This window comes from Staurois parvus, unplaced genomic scaffold (assembly GCF_062004578.1).
Source record: "Staurois parvus isolate SC_StPar_1 unplaced genomic scaffold, SC_StPar_1.0 ptg000066l, whole genome shotgun sequence".
NCBI lineage: Eukaryota > Metazoa > Chordata > Amphibia > Anura > Ranidae > Staurois > Staurois parvus.
In genome coordinates, this window is record NW_028317862.1 from 3791417 (window position 1) to 3816623 (window position 25207).

The 25207-nt window shown below is 42.2% G+C and overlaps 1 protein-coding gene across 1 annotated transcript in view; it reads left to right on the forward strand.

The window, feature by feature from the left end:
- The window catches only part of HS2ST1 (heparan sulfate 2-O-sulfotransferase 1), a 283515-nt gene that overhangs the window by 224204 nt on the left and 34104 nt on the right, over positions 1-25207 (forward strand). Inside the window, exons 3-5 of the mRNA XM_089668902.1 lie at positions 16021-16106; positions 19094-19232; positions 22071-22168. Of these exons, the coding sequence (XP_089525028.1) occupies positions 16021-16106; positions 19094-19232; positions 22071-22168 (323 nt within the window). The remainder of the gene's footprint in view (positions 1-16020; positions 16107-19093; positions 19233-22070; positions 22169-25207) is intronic.

Here is a 25207-nt window from a genome sequence, read left to right on the forward strand (position 1 = left end):
TTCATTTTATCTCAGTGTTTTATGTAGAAATGTGTGGTTTTCAAACACAAAATTGTATAGTTTGATTAAATCCGATATGCTGTAGCACTACCCCCTTAGGAGTCGTTAGAGGATTTGGATCCCCCAATAGTCCTGCACAGCCAGTCATCACACATCTTCACATAGGCTTTCATCCAGAGTCCGAGATCAATCCTTGAGCTTTGGTTTTGTTATATTTAGGGGATTTGAACTGGGTAGGGTTAGGGGTGTACAGGATGCCCAAGGGAACTGATGAACTGAGGACAACGTCCTGGAACTATTTACAAGCCTTCTCTGCAGCACAGTCTTTGTTGGAGAGCTAGCCAGTGTCTTAATGTACCACCCCAGACCCTAGATGAACTCCTCTTCTGCACCCAGCAATCTGGAGGTATCCCTGAATAGGGGATCTGGTATTTTCTACCCCAGTAGTGGACATCCCCAAATAGGCAGTGAATCTGGATTCCCACCAGAGTGTTCCCTCTCCCATCTGCCCAAGGGGTGCCTGGGTACTCACTCAGATTCTCACCTGTACTGCTGGTGGGTTAGAGGTTGCTTCCAGTCCTTTCCAGCTTGCCTGCTCCTTCCCTGCCATACAGGTGGTCCTCGTTCTGGGGGCCAATGAAACTGATCTTTTCAGCTCCAGGCCAGCAGGGAGGCCCCATCCCGCTGGGCCTCCTCACAGCCTCCTGCCTTCAACCTCATATCTTCCTCACTGTGTTCCAATTCTCCTGCAACTGAGCAGGCTCCAACACTTTTAAGGGTGTCTTGGCCCCTTTCCAACCTTCTGTTGGGAATTGGCAATGATCCCTCAAGACTGCAAGCCAGCCACTCCTCGTATCCACCCACTGCCTCTAGGGCCTTCCTCCAAAGCCCTAGAACAGGGGAAAATTTCAAAGGGGCTGGCTTGCAGAGCTTCTCAGCTCCTGACCACAATTTGACCTTCTGGCTATTACACCCAGACTGCTGCTTAGCCTTCCTAACTGACAATCAGGACTCTAGCTCCTCCTAGCTAAACTAGTTGGGTGCTACAATGCTTTGAAAGTGTGCATCTTTAACTGGAGAGCTTGTTTGCTCCATAACATGAATTACCACTATGCACAGTAAGGCAATGTAGATGTGTTTTGCCAGTAGAGTGTACTGCACCTCAGCACACAACTTTACTGTGCTTCACCACATCTGATAATGCCCAGTGCACTGATTTATATACTTTATGCACCTCAACGAAGACCTATTTTGTTTCATATGTTTATAGCCTATTTAATATGACCAATCGTATTTTGAGATTTAGGTCACAGACAGGAAATCTGCTGATTTCTACCATCCAATCGTGTGGAAGCAGAAATTTTTTTTTTTTGTTTTTTTTTTTTGTTTTTTTTCTTTGCATGTGATTAGGTATTTTTTGTAAAGTGAAACTTTACCTCATTTACTAAGCTCTAGAGCTGGGGTATTGAATTAAAATTCAAGGAGGAAATTTCTTTCTGGCAGGGGTCCGAATAGGTTGTGCCCATCAGTGTGCCCCCTTACCTTAGGTGTCACTATCAGAGTGCAACTTTACATCATGTATTCCCATCATATCAGTTGTCCCCATCAGAGTGCCCCTTTACATCAGGTATCCCCATCACAGTGCCACCTTACATCAGGTATTCCCATCAGGGTGCCCCTTTCCATCATATTCCCCATCAGAGTTCCCCTTTTTACAGTATGTGCCCATTTGTGCCCCCTTGACATAACGTGCCCCTTAAGATAAAATGTGCCCGTCAGAGTTCCCCTTAACATAAAGTGGCTCCGCCAAAATGCTCCTTAACATAAAATGTGCCCGTCAGAGTGTCCCTTAGCATAAAGTGGGCCCGTCTGAGTGCCCCTTAACATAAAGTGGGCCCGTCTGAGTGCCCCTTAACACAAAATAAGGGGCACTCTGATGGGCACATTTATATTAAGGGGCACTCTAATGGGCACATTCTATGTTGTGCCCATCAGAGTGCCCCTTAACATAAAATGGGCCTGTCAGAGTGCCCCTTAACACAACATAAGGGGCACTCTGATGGGCACATTCTATGTTGTGCCCATCAGAGTGCACCTTATTAAATGTGCCCATCAGCATGACCCTTTAACATTAAATGTGCCCATCAGAGTGCCCCTGTAAGACTACACGCTACCTTGAGGGCAGACAGGAGCTGTGCCAGGATCCTTGTTGAAGGATGCTTGTGTAGAGGCAGGGAGCGGGAGTCGGAGGGACAGTGAGCTGCAAGGGGCGGGGCGCACACATGATCGACTGCCCTGCTAAGCAGTGGATCTGTCATTGCGTGCCGGCGTTCCAGAAGGGAGCGCTGTTGGGGCCATTCTAGGACCGCGGTCCACCATTTAGTGACTGCTGTTCTAGAACAACTGCACTTGCAGAGTGCACAGATTTTTTTGCCTTTAGTAAATCAAACCCTAGATGTCCATGCACACTAAAAATCACCTGAATGCATAAACTCAGCTTGTATGAGTGCTCAGCGTTTTTAAGTGTACATTGATTATAGTAGAATGTTTTGGGGAAAACAACTCTTATAAAAGCAAATGCTTTTAAACCCTCAAACTGTTGTGCAATACGAGCTACTAGGAGCATTTTTTATGCCGCTTTTCCTTGCCAAAGGTTGTGGCATTTTTTTCAGCTGACTAGTGTGCATGGATGCCTATTCTAACCAAAGTATGCTTTGCAGTTGGACTGCTTTCACACTGATCCATTTGATGCGGTAAAAAAAAACCCACCAAACACGCACCTCCCCATTGTAATCAATGGAAAACGTGGCAAAATGCACCTGCGTTGCATTTTTGTTGTGATTTATGTGTCACATGTCCTTTAAAAAAAATTCGCTTAAAACGTTCATTGTGAAAGTAGCCTTAGGGATAGGTTTGGGGTTGAAGTGTAGTGCTTTATTGTCTTGATCACTGTGCACATTTAAATAGTAGTTGCAGCTTTAATTTAAACAAAAAAAAAAAGTGAATTAGAATTCCTATCCTACCTAAACTATCCCTGTCTTCTCTCCCTTAGTGCCCGTGAACAGTATTACACAAGATACACATCTGTCAGTACTTCTAGCCTGTGTCTTGATGCCAATAAGTTGGGGGGACTCTGTCATTTGCTGTTTTAGCCCTCATTCACTCCCGAGTGTTTTGCAACTTGAAGCTCAAAGCTCCAAAAACGCTCAACAATCCAAATCCCATTTGTTTCAGGTGGGCTGGAGATCAGCTAGCACCACATCCCATATAGTAAGATACAGAGAGGAGGGGATTTTTGAGGTGCTCAACAGACTTCAAATATTTGATATAGTACTAAACACATATAAACCTTTTGTCAGGGCTCCCAGGTGTGACCAGAGGTGTGTGGCTGACGCAGGGAAACGCAGACCTCAGATATGTTATAAACAATATAATTTATTAACACTAACAATACAAACATAAACGCAGTGCAATACTAAAACATAATACAGTGCAACCAAACCAAACCAACCACCCACAGATAACAGTACATACAAGCAAGCGTCGTCAGGCAGGCCGGGTCAATATCAATAGGGCAGGTAGGTACAGGAGGAGCAAGCGGAGATTGGTCGGGGTCACAGGCCAGGTTCAGCAGGTAGCAAGCAGCGTAGTACAGAGGGTCAGGCAGAGGGATGGTCAGGGTCACAAGCCAGGGATCAGAACAGGTAGCAAGCAGCGTGGTACAGAGGGTCAGGCAGAGGGATGGTCAGGAGCGAGCCGGGATCAGAGCAGGAGAAGTCAGCAGCGGTTCAGAAACAGGATGCAGGACAGAAACAGGATACAGGGCCCAGGACAAACACAACACCAAGGCAGAGTCTGTGGGTCTGGCCATCCCTTAAATACCCCAGCATAATCAATTCCAGGTGTTAGCTGGCTGCAAAGTTGAGTCTCTGATTGCTGGGAGCATCCGCTGGCCAGCCCTGGTACTGCAGATCAAAAGGCAGGTGAGTCCCACCATTGCTGGCCAGTCCATTCCTGACACCTTTATTCCATATTATTATGTAAAAAAACTACATCACATTAGTAGTTATAAGAAATTTAAAACCAACAAGATACTCCATATGGCTTGAAGTTCACAATGCAACACATCCCACTCGACATGTTTCGCCAAGTTTCTGGCTTCTTCAGGAGATTTACAGATAATTGCCACTAGGAGAAACTAAAATATAACAATTTGATTTGCAAAAGTACAAAAATATCAGTCATCAATACATCATAATCATACATATTTAATGATTACACCTACAAAATGTAGGATTTATAAGGTTAATGTCACAAGTTAGCCTGCAGTTTCTTGCTTGTGTATTCTTACCTCCTTGCTGCAGTGCTGTTCCTGATCCCTTTCACATGTGTTTGTCTGTGCTCACCTATGGCTGTCGTCTGCTGTTCTCTGGGTTTTATTTCCTTCCCTTCCATCACTTCCTGGCCCGCCTCCTTGTTTGCCTGCCTATATAAGGCATGCTCAGTCTAGGCCACTTTGCCTGAGCAACTTCCTAGTTGTCTGAGCTCCTGTGTATTGGTATCTCCTGTATCCGGCATTGACTACTCGTGTACCGACCCGGGCTTCGTTCTCTGACTGTGCTTGTTTTCCGCCTGTCCTGACCTCGGCTAGTCTATCGGATTTCCGTTTGTCTCCTCCCATTGTACTCTGCTTCTGCGAGCCATCTCCTCATCCTCAGCTGGGCCTACCCGGGGGCCGTGACCTGGTCCCGGCTTTCTGCAAGTCCATCCCCACCATCAGGGGCTCTGGTGAAGAAGCAGGCTGGGGCTTAGACTCCGCGCCCTGGGGAACCCCAAGTTGACTATCTACAAGGGCTCACTACCACAGGTGCTGACAGTTAACCTGCCTAGGCTGTTCTTACCAGACGTATCTTCATCATGGGAAACCCATAAAAAAGCATCCACTTATATGTCCCCAGAGGAGTCCAAGATGCACCAAAAGAGAGAAATGGTTTTAATCCGCCAATATGGACCTCCCTACTAACAAACATATCAACATCTCAATACAGCACAGAAGAGACAGAACCCCCCCCCCCGCCCCCAAAAAAAAACAACATACAAATGTATGTGTATTAAACAGGCAAGAAATATCCTACACCTACCAAAAGCAACTGACTAATCCAAGAAAAACTCATCTGCGAACTTATTCACCTCAAGTGAATCCAAATCCCATGCTTTTAAATCATCTCTGTTCACTTGTAAGCATTCAGGCGCCTGTAGTTCAGTGCCTAAAGTTCTGAAAGGTACATGAGTTACTTTTAAAGCAGAATGGATTATTTTTTACTCCACTGACTAAAATGTGAGCATGCAAAAAACGAGTTTCATATTTTTTCAGGCTCCCTTTTAATAGGAGTCTATGGAGCCAAAAGTGAGTGATCTACCCCTAAGATCGTGTATAGTACTCCACTCCTAAAAATGTGATCTCCACTAGCTTCCAGGTTTCCTACTGGGTGACTGCTCTGCTGCGTTAAATACAGTGGATATAAAAAGTCTACACACCCCTGTTAAAATGTCAGGTTTTTGTGATGTAAAAAAATTACACAAAAATAAATCATTTCAGAACTTTTTCCACCTTTTAATGTGACCTATAAACTGTACAACTCAATTGAAAAACAAGCTGAAATCTTTTGGGGGAGTAAGCATAAAAAAAAACTAATGTGGTTGCATAAGTGTGCACACCCTCGTATAACTGGGGATGTAGCTGTGTTCAGAATGAAGCAATCACATTCAAAATCATGTTAAATAAGAGTCAGTACACACCTGCCATCATTTAAAGTGCCTCTGATTAACCCCAAATAAAGTTCAGCTGTTCTAGTAGGTCTTTCCTGACATTTTCTTAGTTGCATCCTACAAGTTATCAGTCAGGAGAACGTACAAAAGAATTTCCAAGGCATTAGATATACCTCGGAACACAGTGAAGACAGTCATCATCAAATGGAGAAAATATGGCGCAACAGTGACATTACCAAGAACTGGACGTCCCTCCAAAATGTTTAAGATGAGAAGAAAACTGGTCTGGGAGGCCGCCAAGAGGCCTACAGCAACATTAAAGGAGCTGCAGGAATATCTGGCAAGTACTGGCTGTGTGGTACATGTGACAACATAGTCCCATATTCTTCATATGTCTGGGCTATGGGGTAGAGTGGCAAGATGGAAGTCTTTTCTTATGAAAAAAACATCCAAGCCCGGCTAAATCTTGCAAAAACACATCTTAAGTCTGCCAAAAGCATGTGGGAAAATGTGTGATGGTCTGATGAAGCCAAGGCTGAACTTTTTGGCCATAATTCCAAAAGATATATTTGGCGTAAAAACAATACTTCACATCGCCAAAAGAACACCATACCCACAATGAAGCATGGTGGTGGCAGCATCATGCTTTGGGGCTGTTTTTCTTCAGCTGGAACTAGGTCCTTAGTCAAGGTAGAGGGACTTATGAACAGTTGAAAATACCAGTCAATATTGGCACAAAACCTTCAGGCTTCTGCTAGAAAGCTGAACATGAAGAGGAACTTCATCTTTCAGCATCACAACAACCCAAAGCATACATCCAAATCAACAAAGGAATGGCTTCACCAGAAGAAAATTAAAGTTCTGGAATGGCCCAGCCAGAGCCAAGACCTGAATCTGATGGAAAATCTGTGGGGTGATCTGAAGAGGGCTGTGTACAGGAGGTGCTCTTACAATCTGACAGATTTGGAGTGTTTTTGCAAGGAAGAGTGGGCAAATATTGCCAAGTCAAGATGTGTCATGCTGATAGACTCATACCCATAAAGACTGAGTGCTGGAATAAAATCAAAAGGTGCTTCAACAAAGTATTAGTTTAAGGGTGTGCACACTTTGTTTTTTATTTTTACTTCCCTCCACCTAAAAGAGTTCAGTTTGTTGTTCAGATGAGTTGTACAGTTTATAGGTCACATTAAAGGTGGAAAAAGTTCTGAAATTATTTATCTTTGTCTCATTTTTTTACATCACAGAAACCTGACATTTTAACAGGGGTGTGCAGACTTTTTATATCCAGTGTATTTAACGCAGCAGCGCAGTAGTTACATACACAGTTACTTACTATTGTAACTATGTAAAAAAAAATTCCATTACATAACCTTCAAGTGATTGTAAACTCTTTTTTTTATTAAATGGTCAACAGGTTTATACTTACCTGCTCTGTGCAGTAGAATTGCGTGGCCCCGAACATCGTTTTCTCGGATCCCCTGCTGGTGCTTCTGACTCCACTTCTTCTCGGTGTGCCACCATAGGAAGCACTTCCTGCAGGCTGGATCCTGAGCCATGCTGCCTGTGTCTGTAGACGCAGACAGCGTGGCTTGGCCTCGCCCCTGCTCCCTTGTGACAGGAATTGACTGACAGCAATGGGATCCAATGGCTCTCGCTGCCTTAACAAAGCCTTTGAGACTGGGAAGTTTGAGGAGAGAAAACAGTGCCGCTGAGTGTAGACTTTTTAAAAACTTTAGGCTAGGCAACTCACATGTATGTAAAATAAACAGGCTTGTCAATAATTGTAAATAACTGAACCGCCATTCCACGAGGGTAGGATGCTGGAGAAGTCAGGATGCATAGCTTGCGTGTACGGAGGAGGCTGGCTGCTTCGAGGCATTCACTGGAACACAGCCGTGGACTGCAACATCCAGTCTGCTGCTTTGTTTCTCTGCTATAAGAATGAATCACTTTTGAGAAGTTTTCCTGACACCAAGAGAAAAATGGTGACTGGGGAGGGACTTCCAGCAGATTGACAGCCTCAGTTCTGTCCCTGTGAGCTGTGTAGAAGGGGGGGTGTCCCATCCCTCCAATTAGCTCTCAGAACTCTCCTCTCTCAGGTAACAGGAAGTGAGAGATCCTGTATAAATTCTGCACTTTGAATGGATATAGGGGAAAGATGACTGTAGATAAACAGGTACAACTTCTGTAGGAGTATTTGTTTAATCTCTGTATATCATGTTAGGCCAGTCACTTCCCTTGGTATATGTGAGGGTTTACAACCACTTTAATGCAAGTAATGCGTTAAGGTAAAAAAATGTTTAAGCTTCATAACCACATTCAGCTTCAAGGCCCTGCTAGCTACTTTTAATAGTCTATAGTCAGTTGTTCCAAAATATTGTTTACTTTATTAGTTTTTTTTATAATGCAAAAAAAAAGACAGTTGTGTGGCATATCCTTGACTGCCACCTCAGTGTTCTTTGTTCCTTTATTGCAGATCATATAGCATGCCCTTGCACTGATCTTTGTAGGGGACACACCATACGGGGAACAGTAATGGTGCTACATTTCTTCTGCCTGCAAACGTACAGGGGAATGCAAAAAGTAAAATGTAAATCATGATGATTATCGGGCTCCATGCAGACTGGGTGTTTTAATAACCCTGGTAGCGTTAGCTCTGTACAGTCTCGTTAAAAATGCGAGTTTTTAGTGTTTTTTTTAGTGTTTTTGCATTAGCGTTTAGCCGTGTTTTTCCGCATTTTGCAGTTTTAAGCATTTTTTTACACACAAAAAAAAATATTTGTTAAAAAAAATGCCCCAAAATGCCATTTTGCCACTTTTTTCAGCGCCAGAAAGTTTTTATAGCTAAAAAAAACTCCTCTAGAAATCCACTAGTTCAGGGGGGGATTTTCCAGTCAAAAAACGCCCTTGCCAAAAAATGCTGATTACAGCCTAGGTGTGCATGGACATATAGTATAACATCCTGGGGAGTTTACTGGCTGTAGAAAAAGACACCAAAAGCCAAAAATTGCAGCTGTAAAGACGTCCAGCGTGCATGAGGACTAAACAGCACAAATGAGTTACACCAAGTTGATTGATGACCGTGTGTGCCAGCTCTGGAGAGACGTTTAGGCTCCATTCACACTGGGCATTTTAATAACGCTGGTAATGCCAGCCTTATTTATTTATTTCAGGTACTTATATAGCGCCATCAATTTACGCAGCACTTTACATATATATTGTACATTCACATCAGTCTCTAACCCTCAAGGGGCGTACAATCTAAGGTCCCTAACTTACATTCATACACACACATACTAGGGACAATTTAGACAGGAACCAATTAACCTACCAGCATGTCTTTGGAGTGTGGGAGGAAACCAGAGTACCTGGAGGAAACCCATGCAAACTCCAGGCAGGTGGTGCCATGGTTGGCCTTGTAAAGTCATGTTGAAAATGTGAGTTTTTCAGCTTTTCTGTACCAGCGTTTTGCCATGTTTTTTGGCGTTTGTGGTTTTTAGAATTTTTTTTGAACCCCCCCCCCCCCCCCAAAATATTTTTATTTTATTTTAGTAAAATATAGTCCAAAAACGCTGGTTTGCCACGATTTACCGAATTTTGTTGCGTTTTTCAGCGTTAGAGCGTTTTTACAGCTACAAAACTCCTCTAGAAACCCACTATAGTCCTGGGTTTTTTTTCTCAGCCAAAAAAACATTGATTACCGTCTATGCATGCATGGACACATAGGATAACATGCTGGGGGGTTTACAGGCTGTAGAAAAAAAACATCAAAAGCCAAAAACAGACGCTGTAAAAACATCCAGTGTTCATGAGGACTTAGTTTCAAGAGCAACATGATACAATAAATAGAATTCCATGAAGGCTAATGAATTGTCACTTTTTATTTATTTTTTTTTTCATTTTAGGTGTCGGTAAACGTTACAATACTATTTGGTGATCTATGATACCAATGAATCTTGTGCCACTCCATTATAAATCCACTGAACCAGGGGTAGGCAACCTGCAGCTCTCTAGCTGTTGTGGAACTACATTTCCCATGAGGCATTGCAACGTTACAAAACTGACAGTTACAGCTATGACTTGCAGAGGCATGATGGAGCTTGTAGTCCTGCGACAGGTTCCCTACCCCTGCCCTAAACCCTTAAAAAGTGTAACCCCTACACTTACATTTTCCCAAACTGACCAGTAGGGGCGCTGTAGAATTGTGAATATTCTAATAGTTACAGTGCTTCACACTTATATAGTGAAACTAACACCATATACAGTACACACGTGGACAATTCTACTCGTATGTCCAAAAACAAATAAGCAAAGTCTTGTGATGAAAACTTATAATAAGGAAGTCCTATATTGTGACCAAGTTGCCACGGAGGAAGTGACCTGTCACCTTATAGAACTACCTGATTATAATAAGTTTTCATCACAGGTCTTTGATTATTTGCTTATGGACCGATGAGTATAATTGTTCACATCTGTATAATGGTGTTCGCTTCACTATAAAAGTTTGGAGCACTGTGTCTATTAGAATATTCACAATTATACAGCGCCCCTATTGGTTGGTTTTAGTATTGTTTGGTGTGTTAAAGGGTACGCACTTTAAAATGACTGTATATGATTGCCTTGGACCAGCTGCTCTGAGAACTCACAGATTTTCCAGCATCCACTCAAGAGTAATAATTTTAATGACGTGGGTTACAATTTGTAATTCTGTCCCCAACACACATCTTTTTGCATATCATTTAAGGATGTAAATAATTACATCAGAAGGTGCTCTAATCACATATGTCATTTTATTTTCCAGTGAATTTTTTTGTAAGGAAAGCAGATTTCCCATGCAAGAGGTGTTTTAGAAGCCAAGTCACTTTGTCACAGCCCACGGCCCTGAACTCAGCTGGTGTTCACAGGAGCGGTAATGGCTAACATGCTGCTACACTACCACCAGCTGAGTGCAGTTGCTTACCTGTGACATGTTTCAGCATTCATTGCCAATGAAAAAATGACAGCTGGAATTATTTTCAGTGTAGAGTGTAAAAATAGAGACACATGTATGCCACAAAGAACCTAAAGTGATTGTAAACCCTCACCTTGTAAAACAACCCATTCAGTTTAAAATAGAAGTGAAAGGCAAACGTGTGTATATACATCTAAAAAACATTATAAATACATTTCCCTTTTTTTTTTTTTTTATAAGTGATCACATTTCCTCTCTTCTCAGCTGCATAGATAGGCGAGGGAGGAGAAACAGCCGCAGACTGATCTTCCCAGTGAATGGCTATGTAGAAGGGTTTGTCAAGATGAGTCTGATCATTGGAGGAGAGCAGACGGAGTTCCCAGCATAGCTAGAGAACGGACCATGGCATGCTGTCATGCCTAGCGTGGTCAGTTTTTAATAGGGAAACGGTGTTACTGCCAGTCCCTCTAAGGATTTCACACAATGGAAGCAATACAAAGAGAACATGATACTTTTCATACGTGTACATGGTACAGCAGGCACATATTAGCAATATGAAATGTTGCTTTTACATATTCTTTAATATAGTGAATAGACTTTCAAGGGTATGGCAAAGCAGGAAATTTTCTGGTAGTTTTGATTTTTGTTTCCTTTTTTTTTTTTTGCACTTAATGTGCAGTTTTTTTCCGTATACCCTGAAAACTACAGTACTTGCGGCTCTACCTTCTTTAAAAATATGATTCTTGCAGCCTGCAGCTTCCCAATTCCTTTTTTTTACATCCTGTTCATCACCGGATCAGATGGGCAGCCCTTTACTGTCTTCCAAGAGCTCCCTTTAGTGGCAACGTCTATTGCAGCACACCAGGGTGTAAATAAAATTTGAGAGGCTTTGGTATGGAGAAACATACTGACTCTTTAAAGTACATTTTATTTTTTTTTTAACTCCTTGACGCCGAGCGCACACAAATATGCGGCCTCTCGACGTCCGGGCTTTGATGCCGAGTGGCTGCATATTTGCATTCCGTTAGAAAATACATATGTGCTAAGAGCGCGCGCCCTGCACGCTCCCAGCACACGTCCGCGACTCACGGAAAGGTCCCGATCTCCCCTTGCGATCGGGACCTTTTCCGATCATGTGATGGCAAATCACGGAGGTCACATGACCCTAAACCCCGCCCGCCTCCCAGCTTCTGAAACTCTTAAAGGGCTGGGAGGATCCGGCAACAAGAGGTTAAAGTGATGCTAAAGGCCTAATTTTTGAAAATATCAAACATGATATACTTGCAGTACGTGCTTTGTGTAATGGTTTTGCACACCTCCGATCCTCCTCCTCCGCTACCTGCAGTCAGGCCTCCTCCCCCCTGCCGAGTGCCCCCATAGCAGGCCGATTGCTATTGGGGCACTTGTGCATGGTCGCTCCTAACCCCTGCTCTGTGTGTCCATAAGAAGCATAAAATGGGGCTCAGCTCGCTCTTGTTCCCTCATCACTGCATACTGGAGGTTTTTTTACCTTCATGCAGAGAATGTATGAAGGTAAAAACTCTTCAGGCTTTACAACCAATTTAAGCCAAGCATCACATTTGCCAGTAGTGAATGTTTTGCTGGTTACCTGCCTTATGTACAGATGGCAGAATTAGGCCCCAACAGGGCAAATCCGCTACCTGGCAGCAAGGGAAATTGCACGTTTTTAGTTGAGTGCATCATGTCATAAAAAAGTTCAGGTACCTTTAACAACAAAAAATTAAATGCAGTACTGGAGGACAAACATGATCAATTCTTTTCAATATGGCAACCCTGGCTCAATTACCAGCCGTTCTCTCACTGTACTACACACTTGCTCCAACTACGACCTGGGGGCTCCCTGCTTCCCCTCTTGCCTCCCGATTTCCGGGAACAAGCTGAATGCCCTCTATGGCAGAATCCTCTTGCCTTCCCCTTCTCTCTGCCCCTCTATTTGTCTCTTCCTCATTTTTCTTTCCTTGCTTACATGTTGATTTCTCTATCAGAACCCGTGGCCCTGCCAGCCTCTTCCATACTACATGGTTGACATTTGATCTTCTAGGATTAGCACATTGACCATCTATCGATACACACAATATATAGCTGTAAGCTATGGGACGCATTTCATGTCTACCCTAGTCTCTATGCTGTTCTAGACAGCTCTTCGTTGTGCACACTCTTATGCTATATATTGATCTGTGCAACTATATCATTCTGACAACCCGTATGTTGTATCTTTCTTTCCATTTGGAACTTTAATCTACTACTCTGTACAGATTGGCACTAACTCATGTATGTGACTTTAGGTTTGAATAAAGTGTTTTGGTACCAGTAAAATTCTCCAAATATCACCCAAACCGTCCTCTCCGCTCTCTAGCTCCCTTGTCTCCTCCTCCCATGCTCGTTTCCAGGACTTCTGCAGAGCCTCCTCCATCCTCTGGAACTCTCTACACCAATCTATCCGACTATCACCTACTCTGCCCATTTTTAGGCGACCTCTGAAAACCTATCTCTTCAGGCAAGCCTATCCCGCCTTCAGCTAATAACCAAATTATTTCTGTTGTATTGTCTCCCTTTATATTGTAAAGCGCTGAGCAAACTGTTGGCGCAATATAAATCCTAGAGAAGAGAGAGAAGTGCGCCAGACTAAGTGCAGTAGGATTATAACAATTTATTGCACACAAGATTATAAAAACTCACAAAACGTGGGTAGATATCAGGCATCAAATATAAGGAGGAAGACGTCATCTGTGCTGCACCTCACAGGTGGATGGTTGCAGTGCCAAAGTATTACAAGGCTGGCGCTCTAGGCGGGTCCCACAGGAGGAAGAGAGGACGGCAAGCGCAGTAACCGGGAGCCGAGATCCAGGGCAGGCGCTGCTGATCTCTCACATCAGCGTGGGTAATGGAGCCAGCTTGGACGATTCCCAACAACGTCTTGACGTCACTTCCGCTCGGCGGCCATCTTGGATGCGCCTCAAGCTGGCTCCATTACCCACGCTGATGTGAGAGATCAGCAGCGCCCGCCCTGGATCTCTGTTTTTTTGAAAAACCTCCAGGAATGATCAGCTTTCAGGGGTGCAGGGGGAAAGACACCTACCTCCAGGGCATCTGTCATTGAAACCACTGCATGGTCTCCTCTCTCCTTGCTGTCACCGTCTCCCTGCATGCTTCCAGCCCTTTCACTGTGTAACATGTTGAAATGTCAGGAAATCTCCATTGATTTCTGTTGGGCTAATTGCTTTAAAGTGTTACTAAACCCACAACAGTAAAATCAGTCTGTATATGCAGTAAAGCATGCTTGTTCTACTCACTGTGGAACCTAAGGGGTTCATCCTCTGCTTTGTGTAAAAAAAGCTGTTGGATCCTTCCTTTTCTGCCCCTCCTCTTGTTGAAATGACCACCTGATACAGACTGAACCCGTGGTCACATGCTCAGTTTGGTGGGTATTGCTAGAGTTTTTTTTTTTCTTGGGAGGGTGCATGTGATCAGCACAGGGCCAATCAGCACTGTCCAGACAGAGGGTCAGAGGTTTCACATCCTCCTAGAGCAGAAATATATCTCCTCCTACAAGCTTTAACCAGTGCTTTAACTAACTGCTGAGGTGAAAAGGTATCTAGCAGTTTATATCCATATGGAAGAAAAATATATTTTAAATATTCTACCCAAATATATTGGCATATATTTGAAATGCTACAATTTTGGCCATATTCTCTCTCTCTCTCTCTCTCTCTCTCTCTCTCTCTCTCTCTCTCTCTCTCTCTCTATATATATATATATCTATATATATCTATATATATATCATGTTGAAATGCGTTTTTATTACAGAATATATGAGAAATATTTTTAAACATACATTTCAAATATATGTAAAAAAATGTTAAAATTACTTTTTAATATGTACTAAAAAATCTGAAGAATATATTTAAGAAATATATATTTTTTAAAATATATTCTTCAGATGTTTTTTTTAACATATAAAAAAGTCATTTTAACATATTTGTAAATTCATTCCAAAAATGTAGATTTTTATTTTTAAAGACATACAGTATATTTGAAATGTATGTTTTACCCCTTTGCGCCGGCCACACGCAAATATGCGGCCTCCCGGCGTCTGGGCCTTGATGCCGAGCGGCCGCACATTTGCGTACAATTAAGAAAAACATATGTGCTGAGAGCACGCACCCTGCGCGCTCCTAGCGCACATGTCCTGTACTCACGGAAAGGTCCTGATCTCTTTCGATCGGAACCTTTCCCGATCATGTGATAGCGAATCACGGCAGTCACATGACCCTAAAACCCTGCCCCGCCTCCCGGCTTCTGAAACCCTTCAAAGGCCAGGAGGCGCCGGCGCCAAGGGGTTAAAAATATTTTTCATATATTTTGTAATAAAAACGCATTTCAGCGTAATTTTTTTTTTATTGAAATACATTGAATATGGTCAAAATTATAGCATTTCAAATATATGGCAATATATTTGGGAAGAATATTTTTAAAATATATTTAAAATATATTTTTCTTCCATGTGGTTATTTACTAAAATCATTGCATTTCCATGTTGTGTGTACTGTGGGAGACCAGATATAGTGAATGCAGGGTCCGGGGTTTTGTAACACTTTAATTCCGAGTGCAGTATGTGGGCAAAGGCTGAACAGCAGGGAGAGCTGAGCTTTTGCATCAGTATATCTAGTGAAGGATACCACAAAGGTAAAAAGGAATAAATGTTACCCTAATACCCCCCACCCTCCTGAGCTGCAGAACATTGCTTCCCGGAGTTGACTTGAACAAACCACATATACTTCTCTGCTGAACCTCGTTAGCAAGGAGCAGGCAGGTTCGACAAGCCAACAAAGTGCCAAAGTAGTGACATTACTGGCATAAGAAATAAAAAAAGGAAAACTTCAGGCAATAGTTTCCTGGAATTATTGGTCAATAAATCTCTCCAAAAGGAAATCTGCCTTCTAGATAAATGACACATTTACATGGCAAGCCTATAAAACAAATGCATAAGCCCTACTGTGTAACAATAGCATTTACCCAGGAGTCATTTCTCCTTTAGTGAAAGCTTATTTGCATGCACTTCATGTCAGAAAATGTAAGCTGGAGGTTGGTTGCCATCAGCAACATTCCACTTTTCCCTTCCACCGCTGTTTTATAGCAGATCCCGTGCTTCGGATCAGCAATACATCATGTAATACAGCCTGATCCAGATTCTGTAAATAAGTCATTTGCATCCTGCCTGGCTGCTATGATCTTCTAATCCCAAAATTGATATCCTAATCATTTTATTTTTTTTCCAGATGCGATTTGTCAAGAATGTAAGCTCCTGGAGGGAAATGAAACCGGGCTTCTACCATGGACACATTTCCTATTTGGACTTTGCGAAGTATGGCTTTTATTCTTAATTTTCCCTTTTCCTTTTGTCTCTCTCTTTTTTTTTTTTTTTTTTGTAAATCTTATCCCAGCATGGTAGATTTCTACCACATCTGAGACTTACAAATGTGCCATCGTAAGCTAATCTTTTGTTACTTCAGGGGGGCTACAATGCACTGCAGAATGATTCAGACTATCAGCAGAAATCCAGTATAGATGTTAGAACACAGTGCCCTCTAGTGCTTAAACTGGGGGAAGGCAATGACTGTTAATAGCTTATTTGCGATAGCTCTCTGCGCAGTATAAATTCGACCATATAAAAAAAAAAAACACAAATTAAACATAACTTTTCCTAATATAATGTCATCAGCCTTTTTTCCATATGTCATATCCAATTGACTGCTTTTGAACGGGAGATCTACCTAAAGGATAAGTTCACCTTTTAACAAAATATAATAAATACACATTTTATTTTATTTTATTTTTTTTTGCTGGTAAAAAAATGTGCATGTTTTATGTTGTTTCTGGAGCCTCTAAAGCATTGCACCAGCGATCAGCAGATCTCCTGCAGACCTGTCACTGTATCTGTATGCACGTACATCGTACACGTAAGCAGATACATTCTAACAGGAAGACTTGGTGAACTACCACAGCGCTCCACAGCAACATGTTAGTTCATTGAGAACTACAAGCTGACAACTGCAAAGGCTGCAGGGACTTGCTTATTCATTCACAGAACACTGTGAATGTGTGACGTGGCTGGGTAGGCAGGGCCCCGCATGACCATGTTTTTAAAAGAATTGTGACAGCTAGTGGGAGGAAAGATCTCAGCTAGTTGTCACAATGGAGGATCGGAGGGCTGTGGGGGGCCGGTCAATTCGTAACATGTTATATGTTACACCCTGAATATGGGTGTAACGTTACGAAAGGTAAACTTATCCTTCAATTATTTCTACCCAATCTCTAGATCAGTTGCTTGCTATCTCCCTTTCTATCAATTTATCTAGCTACTGCTTTAAAAGCTGAGTCCACCTTTTTTTAAAAAAAAAAAAAATAATAAATACACATATATTTTCAGGAAAAAAGGGTATTTATTATTTTTTTTGCAAAGCTTTGCAACAGCTATCAGTGGATCGCAGGTGCAATGCTATGCTCCTGTAGACTCTTTCTCCAGATCTCTGTCCATACAAAGATATGCATTTCAGTTAGAGAGCTGGAGAAAGTGTCAGTGGACTACACTTACAAGGATCACATACTTGTTTCATTAACCACTTGAGTGGACAGCTGGAAGTGAAGTGGTTATACTGGGAAGATGCCTTCACCTGCAGCCGTCATCCCAGAATCAAAATTTACAGCTGGCAATGGGCTTTTACCCAGTAGTGATTAGAATGGCTGAACTGCCACTCGGTCACTCCTGTGGGCATCAGGAGGCCCGCCACCTTTCCCATTGGATCGGGGAGTAAGGACCACTCTGACTAGCAGCAACAACAGCACTACACAGAGAGAGAGGAACTGCGGTTGGTCTGTGACTCCAGAAAATGGAAGTGATGAGGATTTCATCACTTCTAGTTTCAGGTCTTTGTACACCTGGCCGTTAGTGGCCAAGAAAGCTGCCAATCCGACTGATTGGAGTCTGATCAGCTGAACTGTAGGCCAGAGGAGAGATTTGAGATCTAATAAACTGGCAACCTATAGAGGAGTTTCAAGTGTCACCTATTGAGATTTTAGGTACCGTAGCTTTGCACCATGCTGCGCAATTTTAAAGCGTGACATGTCAGGTATCTATTTAATCAGCGTAACATCATCTTTTCTATTTTACCATGTTTACATTGGGTATTATATAGTGTTTGTGTGCAATAAGATTCATAAAAGTAAATTTTTTTCCAAAACAATTGTGTTTGAAAATCCATTGTGAAATACCATGCAACACCCACAATTTTATTCTCTAGGGCCTCTGCAAAAAAGAAATAAATATATATAGCAAAAAATTTAGATTTTTACATGTATGTGAGAAGTGTCAGATTTGACATGGTATTTAAGTGGTTAGAAACTACGTATCATGGACCTGAATACGAGTGTAACACCATGCAAAAGGTGGGGGTTAGTCTTTGCTACTCTTAAAGTTGATCTGTAGCCACCCCAGTAGAATTATATTTGTGATGGCCAGTTATGTTGTAATTTTTTTTTTTTTTTTTTTTAAATCACTTGCAGTTTCCCCTTTTGAAACTTGTATACAGCAGCAAGGGAAAGTCTGGCCACTGATATGCAGACCCCCTGTAATTTAGAACTCTGCAGCCACTGGTACACCATCTCTTATCTATAGCAACATTACAGGAGTAAACCGTGCAGTGTGTATTCCCAATTCCCTTCCCTGGACCAGTGTCTGTATTACAGCAAGTAAAGAATAAACCCTTCCCTGGAACAGTGTCTGTATTACAGCAAGTAAAGAATAAACCCTTCCCTGGAACAGTGTCTGTATTACAGTAAGTAAAGAATAAACATGTCAACAGTACAAAAAAATGGCCACTGCCCCAGTCTATAACTGGCCTTCACAGCAAGGAGCCCATGGTAGGGCGACGCATGTCAAACAATAAAAGAGAAAAATTCCAAGCTCAACTTACCAACCAGCTTGCAAACAAACCCAATTAGCCTGTCTAACAGTATGCGTTAAAATGGGTTTAGTTAGCACACGTTTGCAAATACATGCGTAAGCTGCAAAGCCTCAAAGAATAAACTTGGGTGACATTTTCAGAGGAAAAAAAGTCCAGAAGCATTACATAGAATCCTCTAGATCAGGGGTGGGCAACTGTGGCCCTCCAGCTGTTGTGGAACTACAAATCCCAAGAGGCATTGCAAAACTGACAGTTACAAGCATGACTCCCAAAGGCAAAGGCATGATGGGAGTTATAGTTTACCAACAGCTAGAGGGTCACAGTTGCCCGCCCCTGCTCTAGATGACTATGGTTCAGCTTTAGTTAACTTTTTAACTTTACATTTCAGGTTTGGAGTCAAGAAGAAGCCTATTTATATCAATGTAATTAGGGATCCTATAGAAAGGCTTGTTTCCTACTACTACTTCCTGCGTTTTGGAGATGACTATAGGCCAGGTCTACGCAGGAGGAAGCAGGGAGATAAAAAGGTAACAACCCATAAGATATTGTTTTATATGCCTTTAAAATGTTTAATTTGTACAATGGAAAGTATATATTTGCTGGAAGGGTTGTGTCCATTACAGTGGTGACTCTGACATAATAAAAGCATCTTCATTGTAGAAGTTTGAACTAGGTAATTTGCGATAAAAGTAAACAACTATGATTGCTGAAAAAAATTGTATTAACATTTGCAAGTAATTGTGAAGGAATCTCCAGCATTTTGTGAAATGTACTGGTCTGCTGGTCTGAACGAACTATTACCAGATGCAGCAGCTGTCAGTGCTGTATAAACTCCTTGTAGCATCAGCTACATACAGCAGTGGCATGGCAACTTCCCATCTTACTTGCAGAATGAAAATGAGTCAGGCTGAACCCTGCTTGGTCTGCCACAGAAAGCTTTGTATTCTTTGAATAAATACAAAGCTTCCTCCAATTGGCTGAGACGAAGAAGCTGAATGCCTATATAAAAATGACAAATCGCAAATATATAGGCTTGCTAGAACTAGCAAGATTTCGATGTCAATTTTGTGAAATAAAACATGGAATCCAAGTACAGTTAAAGTAGAACTATAGGCAACTTTTCTTTCATTTTGTATAGCGCAAGGGAGGGTTATAACCCCTCAGATTTTTTTTTCTCCATCTGTGTCCCATTGCAGAGATTTCCCTTCACTTCCTGTCCCATAGCCAAATAGGAAGTGAGAGGAAATCACTGCAAATTTAGGGAGTTTCTTGGGGACTCCAAGGTCACCAGAACTAGTGTCCCCTCTTACTTTTCTGGGGACAACTCAAAATTGTTTCTTTCACTCAAGACAAACAGAGAGGGTGAATCTCCCTAACGAGGGCACAAAACGTATTAAAAACTGACAAGCGTTCTAATCCTTTTGCTCTCTATCCAAAACTAAAAAAAAGTTTTGCCTTTAGTTATACGTTAATGAAAATGTTACTAGTATGTCATCTAAGCATTAAAGTTGAGGTCTCCACTTTCGTAGCAGGTTCAAAAATGTAGAGAATCAAGTTTTGTAAGGTGTATGTTTCAGGTGCCAGCTGTTTTATGGATGGAATGCTGTGGTACATTGGTGTTCTACATGTATCTGTGTTTTCCATTACCTTTGTTTCATTCACAACAGCTTATAGTTGGGATTTGTGGCTATAGTAGAACTCTATAGCAATGTTTCTGATTTAAAATAGATCTAAAGTCATAAAAAGTGTCTGGTTTTTGATAGAATAGAATAAGGTATGAGTAAAAACCCCTGTTGGAGCCATTTTCTACTCCTACTGTCATTAAGTTTAAGCCAACCATAGATGGTTCAAATATCAGTCGGTTCAGTAAGAACCGACGAGATACAAATCATGTAGGAACATGCTAAATGTACCCAAGTTGATTTGGGGGCGGCTCCCCCCCACCCCCCCCCCCCCACCCTGCTGGGGAAACACAATGGCTCAGCAGAAGGGATTCCCTCATCAACACTGATTGTGTTGATGAGGGAATCTAGCAATTTGCTTTCATGAAACCATGGGCAACGAAAATCAGTCCATCAATGGCTGGCTTGAGCCTGATCGCCTAACCATTCTCCCTGCTTTTGATTACGCCTCTGTAAACGCTGGCTGCTCCCTTTTATAATGTCCTCTTTATGTTAGTAACAGTATCCAGACCACACCACTTTCACACGATTGCCTTCCAATCTATTGTAACCTCGCTTATGTTATATGATGGTAACCTGGCCTATCAAGACAAAATTTTGGGTGTTAAAATCGTAACCCATGTGTCTTGTAACTGTTGTAAGCTAATTAAACCAATACAATACATTGAACAAAAGAAAAAAAAGTCCTGTCAGGTATTTATTACCTTTGGCCCTGTTAGCAAGATTTCCTTTCATTTCCTATCTTAAAGACACAAGTGAGAAGAAATGTCTACAAACTTAATTTAGTTGACCCCAGAGCAGGAACCAGTGTTGGAAGAGTTTCTCTTTCCACTTATGAATGTGTACACCTAGGTTGATTTTCCCCGAAGGTAAACCAACAGGACTCGAAAGCTCACAAGTGTCTTCCTGGCACTTTAAACTGCATGGGAGTATAAGTTGAAGAGCTGGCAACTCGTTCTACCAATAAAAGTGCATTATTAATAGTACAGTCTACAAGTTACAACAACTTACGTGTTTTGGTAAAAACCGAAATGCGTAAAGTGCTGTAACTTGCAAACTGTACCCTTTATTAATAAAGTACTTTTATCGGGAGAATGAGTTGCCGGCTATTCACCTTATACTCTCATCCTCTTTCCCTGTTAAGGTGACAACTGTTCCAATTTATATTTTTTTTTTACCAACATTCTTTCCTAGTGATTGTGACTACCAGGACAAATAGAGACTGCATTTTCCCAGTGGGGACACAGACAGCAATAAATACCTGACATTGGGCGCAAACTCTTCCATATTCAAACCAACACTTGCAAAAAAAAGAGAGATCTGGCTAGGAATTTAATTCTTCATGTACGTAAAGTTTATTGTTAAGGGTAGTAGTTCCATTTTTGGACCATTTTTGTTTGTAGCAACCTTTCAGGTTTCCTATTTCAGATACACAAAGGAATTTGATTGCAATTGCTAACCGTGTCGTAAATCATGCCTGATATAAATGATGAAACAGCTGGAATAGAAATGTGACTGTTTAGCTTTGAAAAATGCATAAGGTTCATCTGTCAATATTTAACCTGTTTACCATTAGAAATATTGTAAGCCGATAGAGCAGGATCCCTCCAAGAGAGGGGAAGCTGTTTGTTATGCCTTCTGCTGGAATTTATATCCAACAGTACATCTTTATCTGTCTTCCAGACCTTTGATGAATGTGTAGCAGCTGGAGGATCTGACTGTGCTCCAGAGAAACTTTGGCTTCAGATCCCGTTCTTCTGCGGCCACAGCTCGGAATGCTGGTAGGAAGATAAATCCAGCTTACCTTGTTAATTAACTATCTTATCATTGTAATCTGTGCTGAACAAATCAGAATTTGCACCGGGGAGGGGGGTGACATTAGAATGAAATAATGGTGAAACTCAGAACACTGCTTTCAATTACATTGTTTTTTTTTTTCTTTTCTTTTGAAGACCTTTAGTCTAATTGACACGTTTAGGTTTCATTGCTGTGCCTTAGCCAGTTCTGTACCATTAGGGGACTGACAGTTTTACTATTCTGTATACCAGTATTGCAATATAGAAATATAAATCTGCATGGGAGAAATATGCCCAACCCAGAAACTTGCAGCTGGGTACCCTTCTGCCTGCAACGTGATCTGTAAATTAAAATAGCTGGCAATCAAAGACCACTTAACACCAATCATTCTATGTCTAACCGGCTTGTAAACACTTTTCATTATTACAGAAAGTAAACCCATGGGTTCCCACCAAATACCTGCACGCTGAGTGTTTTGCAGGGAACTGGCTTAATGCCAGTTTCTACACTGAGGTATTAAAGTTGAACTCCAGTCAATCAAAAGCCTTCCAAACAAATTGCTTTCCTATCCATTCACTTCTAAAAAGTACACAGCCCCATCACATAGTACAGCCAGGCAGATGACACCACCACAGACAGACGTTCCCAGTGCTGTCCTTTTCTCACCTAGTTTGATACTGAATAGCTGATACCAAGTCACACTCGGGTACTTACATAAGTTGTATTAAAATAAGTTTTAAGCCACAGTGGACCTTCATTTTTAAAGTAGCTAAATATATTACAGGTACATCAAAACAAAAGGTGTGCAAAGCCTTATCACTTCTTTTCTTAAAAAAGCAACCACAGCTTGCGTATAAAAACCTGTCCCCTACAGACAGATAGGAAGGACGCTTATGCTCAGTGATCTTTCTGCAGATGTCTGAGATGCCCCCTGCAGAGACAGAGCTCTCCAATCAGCAGGGATGATCACCTTTGCTTGTTGTAGATGTATAGAGTGCCATCAAACCCCCTGACTCAGCAGGGGGGGGGGTGTCAGAACTCTTCAGAGAGACCACTGCTTCCACACAGAGAATAGAGTTCGCATGTTGCAGTTCCTGGCAGAGGACAGCTTTTGGTTTGCAGCACCTGGAATGTATGTAGCTGACTTAGATTCAATTGGGCTTTAATGGTTAATGCTCATGGAGCTGCCTTTACTTGTGTTTTTTTTACATCTGCTTGGAGTTCAGCTTTATTGCCGTTTGACTTAAACTTGGAATACTGCGCATATTTTTAACCATGCCATACATACCATTCAGATGAAAATATAACACCTTTCTTCAATGCCTGTTATAATGAACTATAAATAATCTTTTTCATTCAGCTGTGATACGCACTGGGACGTGTATTTCTTGTCATTACATTCTTTGGGGGAATTTAGTGATTGTTGGAGATGTATTTTGTGTGTGTATGTACTGTGCGTGTGTGTATGTATATGTGTGTGTGTGTGTGTGTATATATATATATATATATATATATATATATATATATATATATACCGTATTTTTCGCCGTACAGTACAGGAGATGACCAGAGACTGCGGACAGCACAGGGATGACCAGAGACTGCGGACAGCACAGGGATGACCAGAGACTGCGGACAGCACAGGGATGACCAGAGACTGCGGACAGCACAGGGATGACCAGAGACTGCGGACAGCACAGGGATGACCAGAGACTGCGGACAGCACAGATGACTGCTGACCTTTGGGGAAGTGGGGAGCGGGTACCTGAATTTGACAGGTACCCGCTCTTACTTCCGCAGAGTTTTTGTTTGATCTTACCTGTTCCTTGATCCAGCCGCGTGCTGTCTTCCCGGCTTCTGTAATGGCGCTCGGCATGACAGCCGGGTGCCCAGTGCGCATGAGCGAGAAGCACTTGCGCTTTGTGATTGGCTCGGCGGCTTCTGGGATCTGTCATGTGTTCCAGGTACCGCCTTACCATTCACAAAGTGCACCGCTTCTCGCACATGCGCACTGGGCACCCGGCTGCAATGCCCAGTGCCCACACTACAGAAGCCGGGAAGACAGCACGCCACTGGATAGAGGAACAGGTAAGGTCCCGCTGCAGAGCTGAGCGGCCGGCCCGGTATTCTGACACGGCCGCGGTGGAAATACCGGACCGGCCGCTCCATATTCGCCTTATAAGACGCACTGACATTTCCCCCCCAGTTTTGGGGAAGAAAAAGTGCGTCTTATACGGTGAAAAATACGGTGTGTGTGTGTGTGTGTGTGTATATATATATATATATATATATATATATATATATATATATATATATATATATATATATATATATATATATATATATATATATATATATATATATGACACGCATGCGCACACACACACACACTACATTGCCAATGGGGTTATACACTATATTGCCAAAAGTATTTGGACACCCCTCAAAATAATTGGATTCAGGTATTCCAATCACTTCTATGGCCACAGGTGTATAAAATCAAGCACCTAGACATGCAGACTGCTCTGCAAACATTTGTGAAAGAAAGGGTCACTCTCAGGAGCTCAGTGAATTCAAGTGTGGTACTGTGATAGGTTACCACCTGTCCATCCGTGATATTTCCTTGCTACTAAACATTCCACGGTCAACTGTTAGTGTTATTAAAAAAAAAAAGTGGAAGCAATTGGAGACAGCAGCAACTCAGCCACAAAGTGGTAGGCCGTGTAGAATGACAGAGCGGCGCCAGCACATGTTGAAGCACACCGTGCACAGGAGTTGCCAACTGTCTGCAGAGTCAATAACTAAAGCCCTCCAAACTTTGTGTGGCCTTCAGATTGGCACAACAGTGTGCAGGGAGCTTCACAGCATGAGTTTTCATGGTCGAGCAGCTGCATCCAAGCCTTACAAGCCTGCAATGTAAAGCGTCAGATGCAGTGGTGTAAAGCAAGTTGCCACTGGACTCTTGAGCAGTTTAGATGTGTTCTCTGGTGTGATGATGTTTGGCAATCCGATGGATGTGTCTG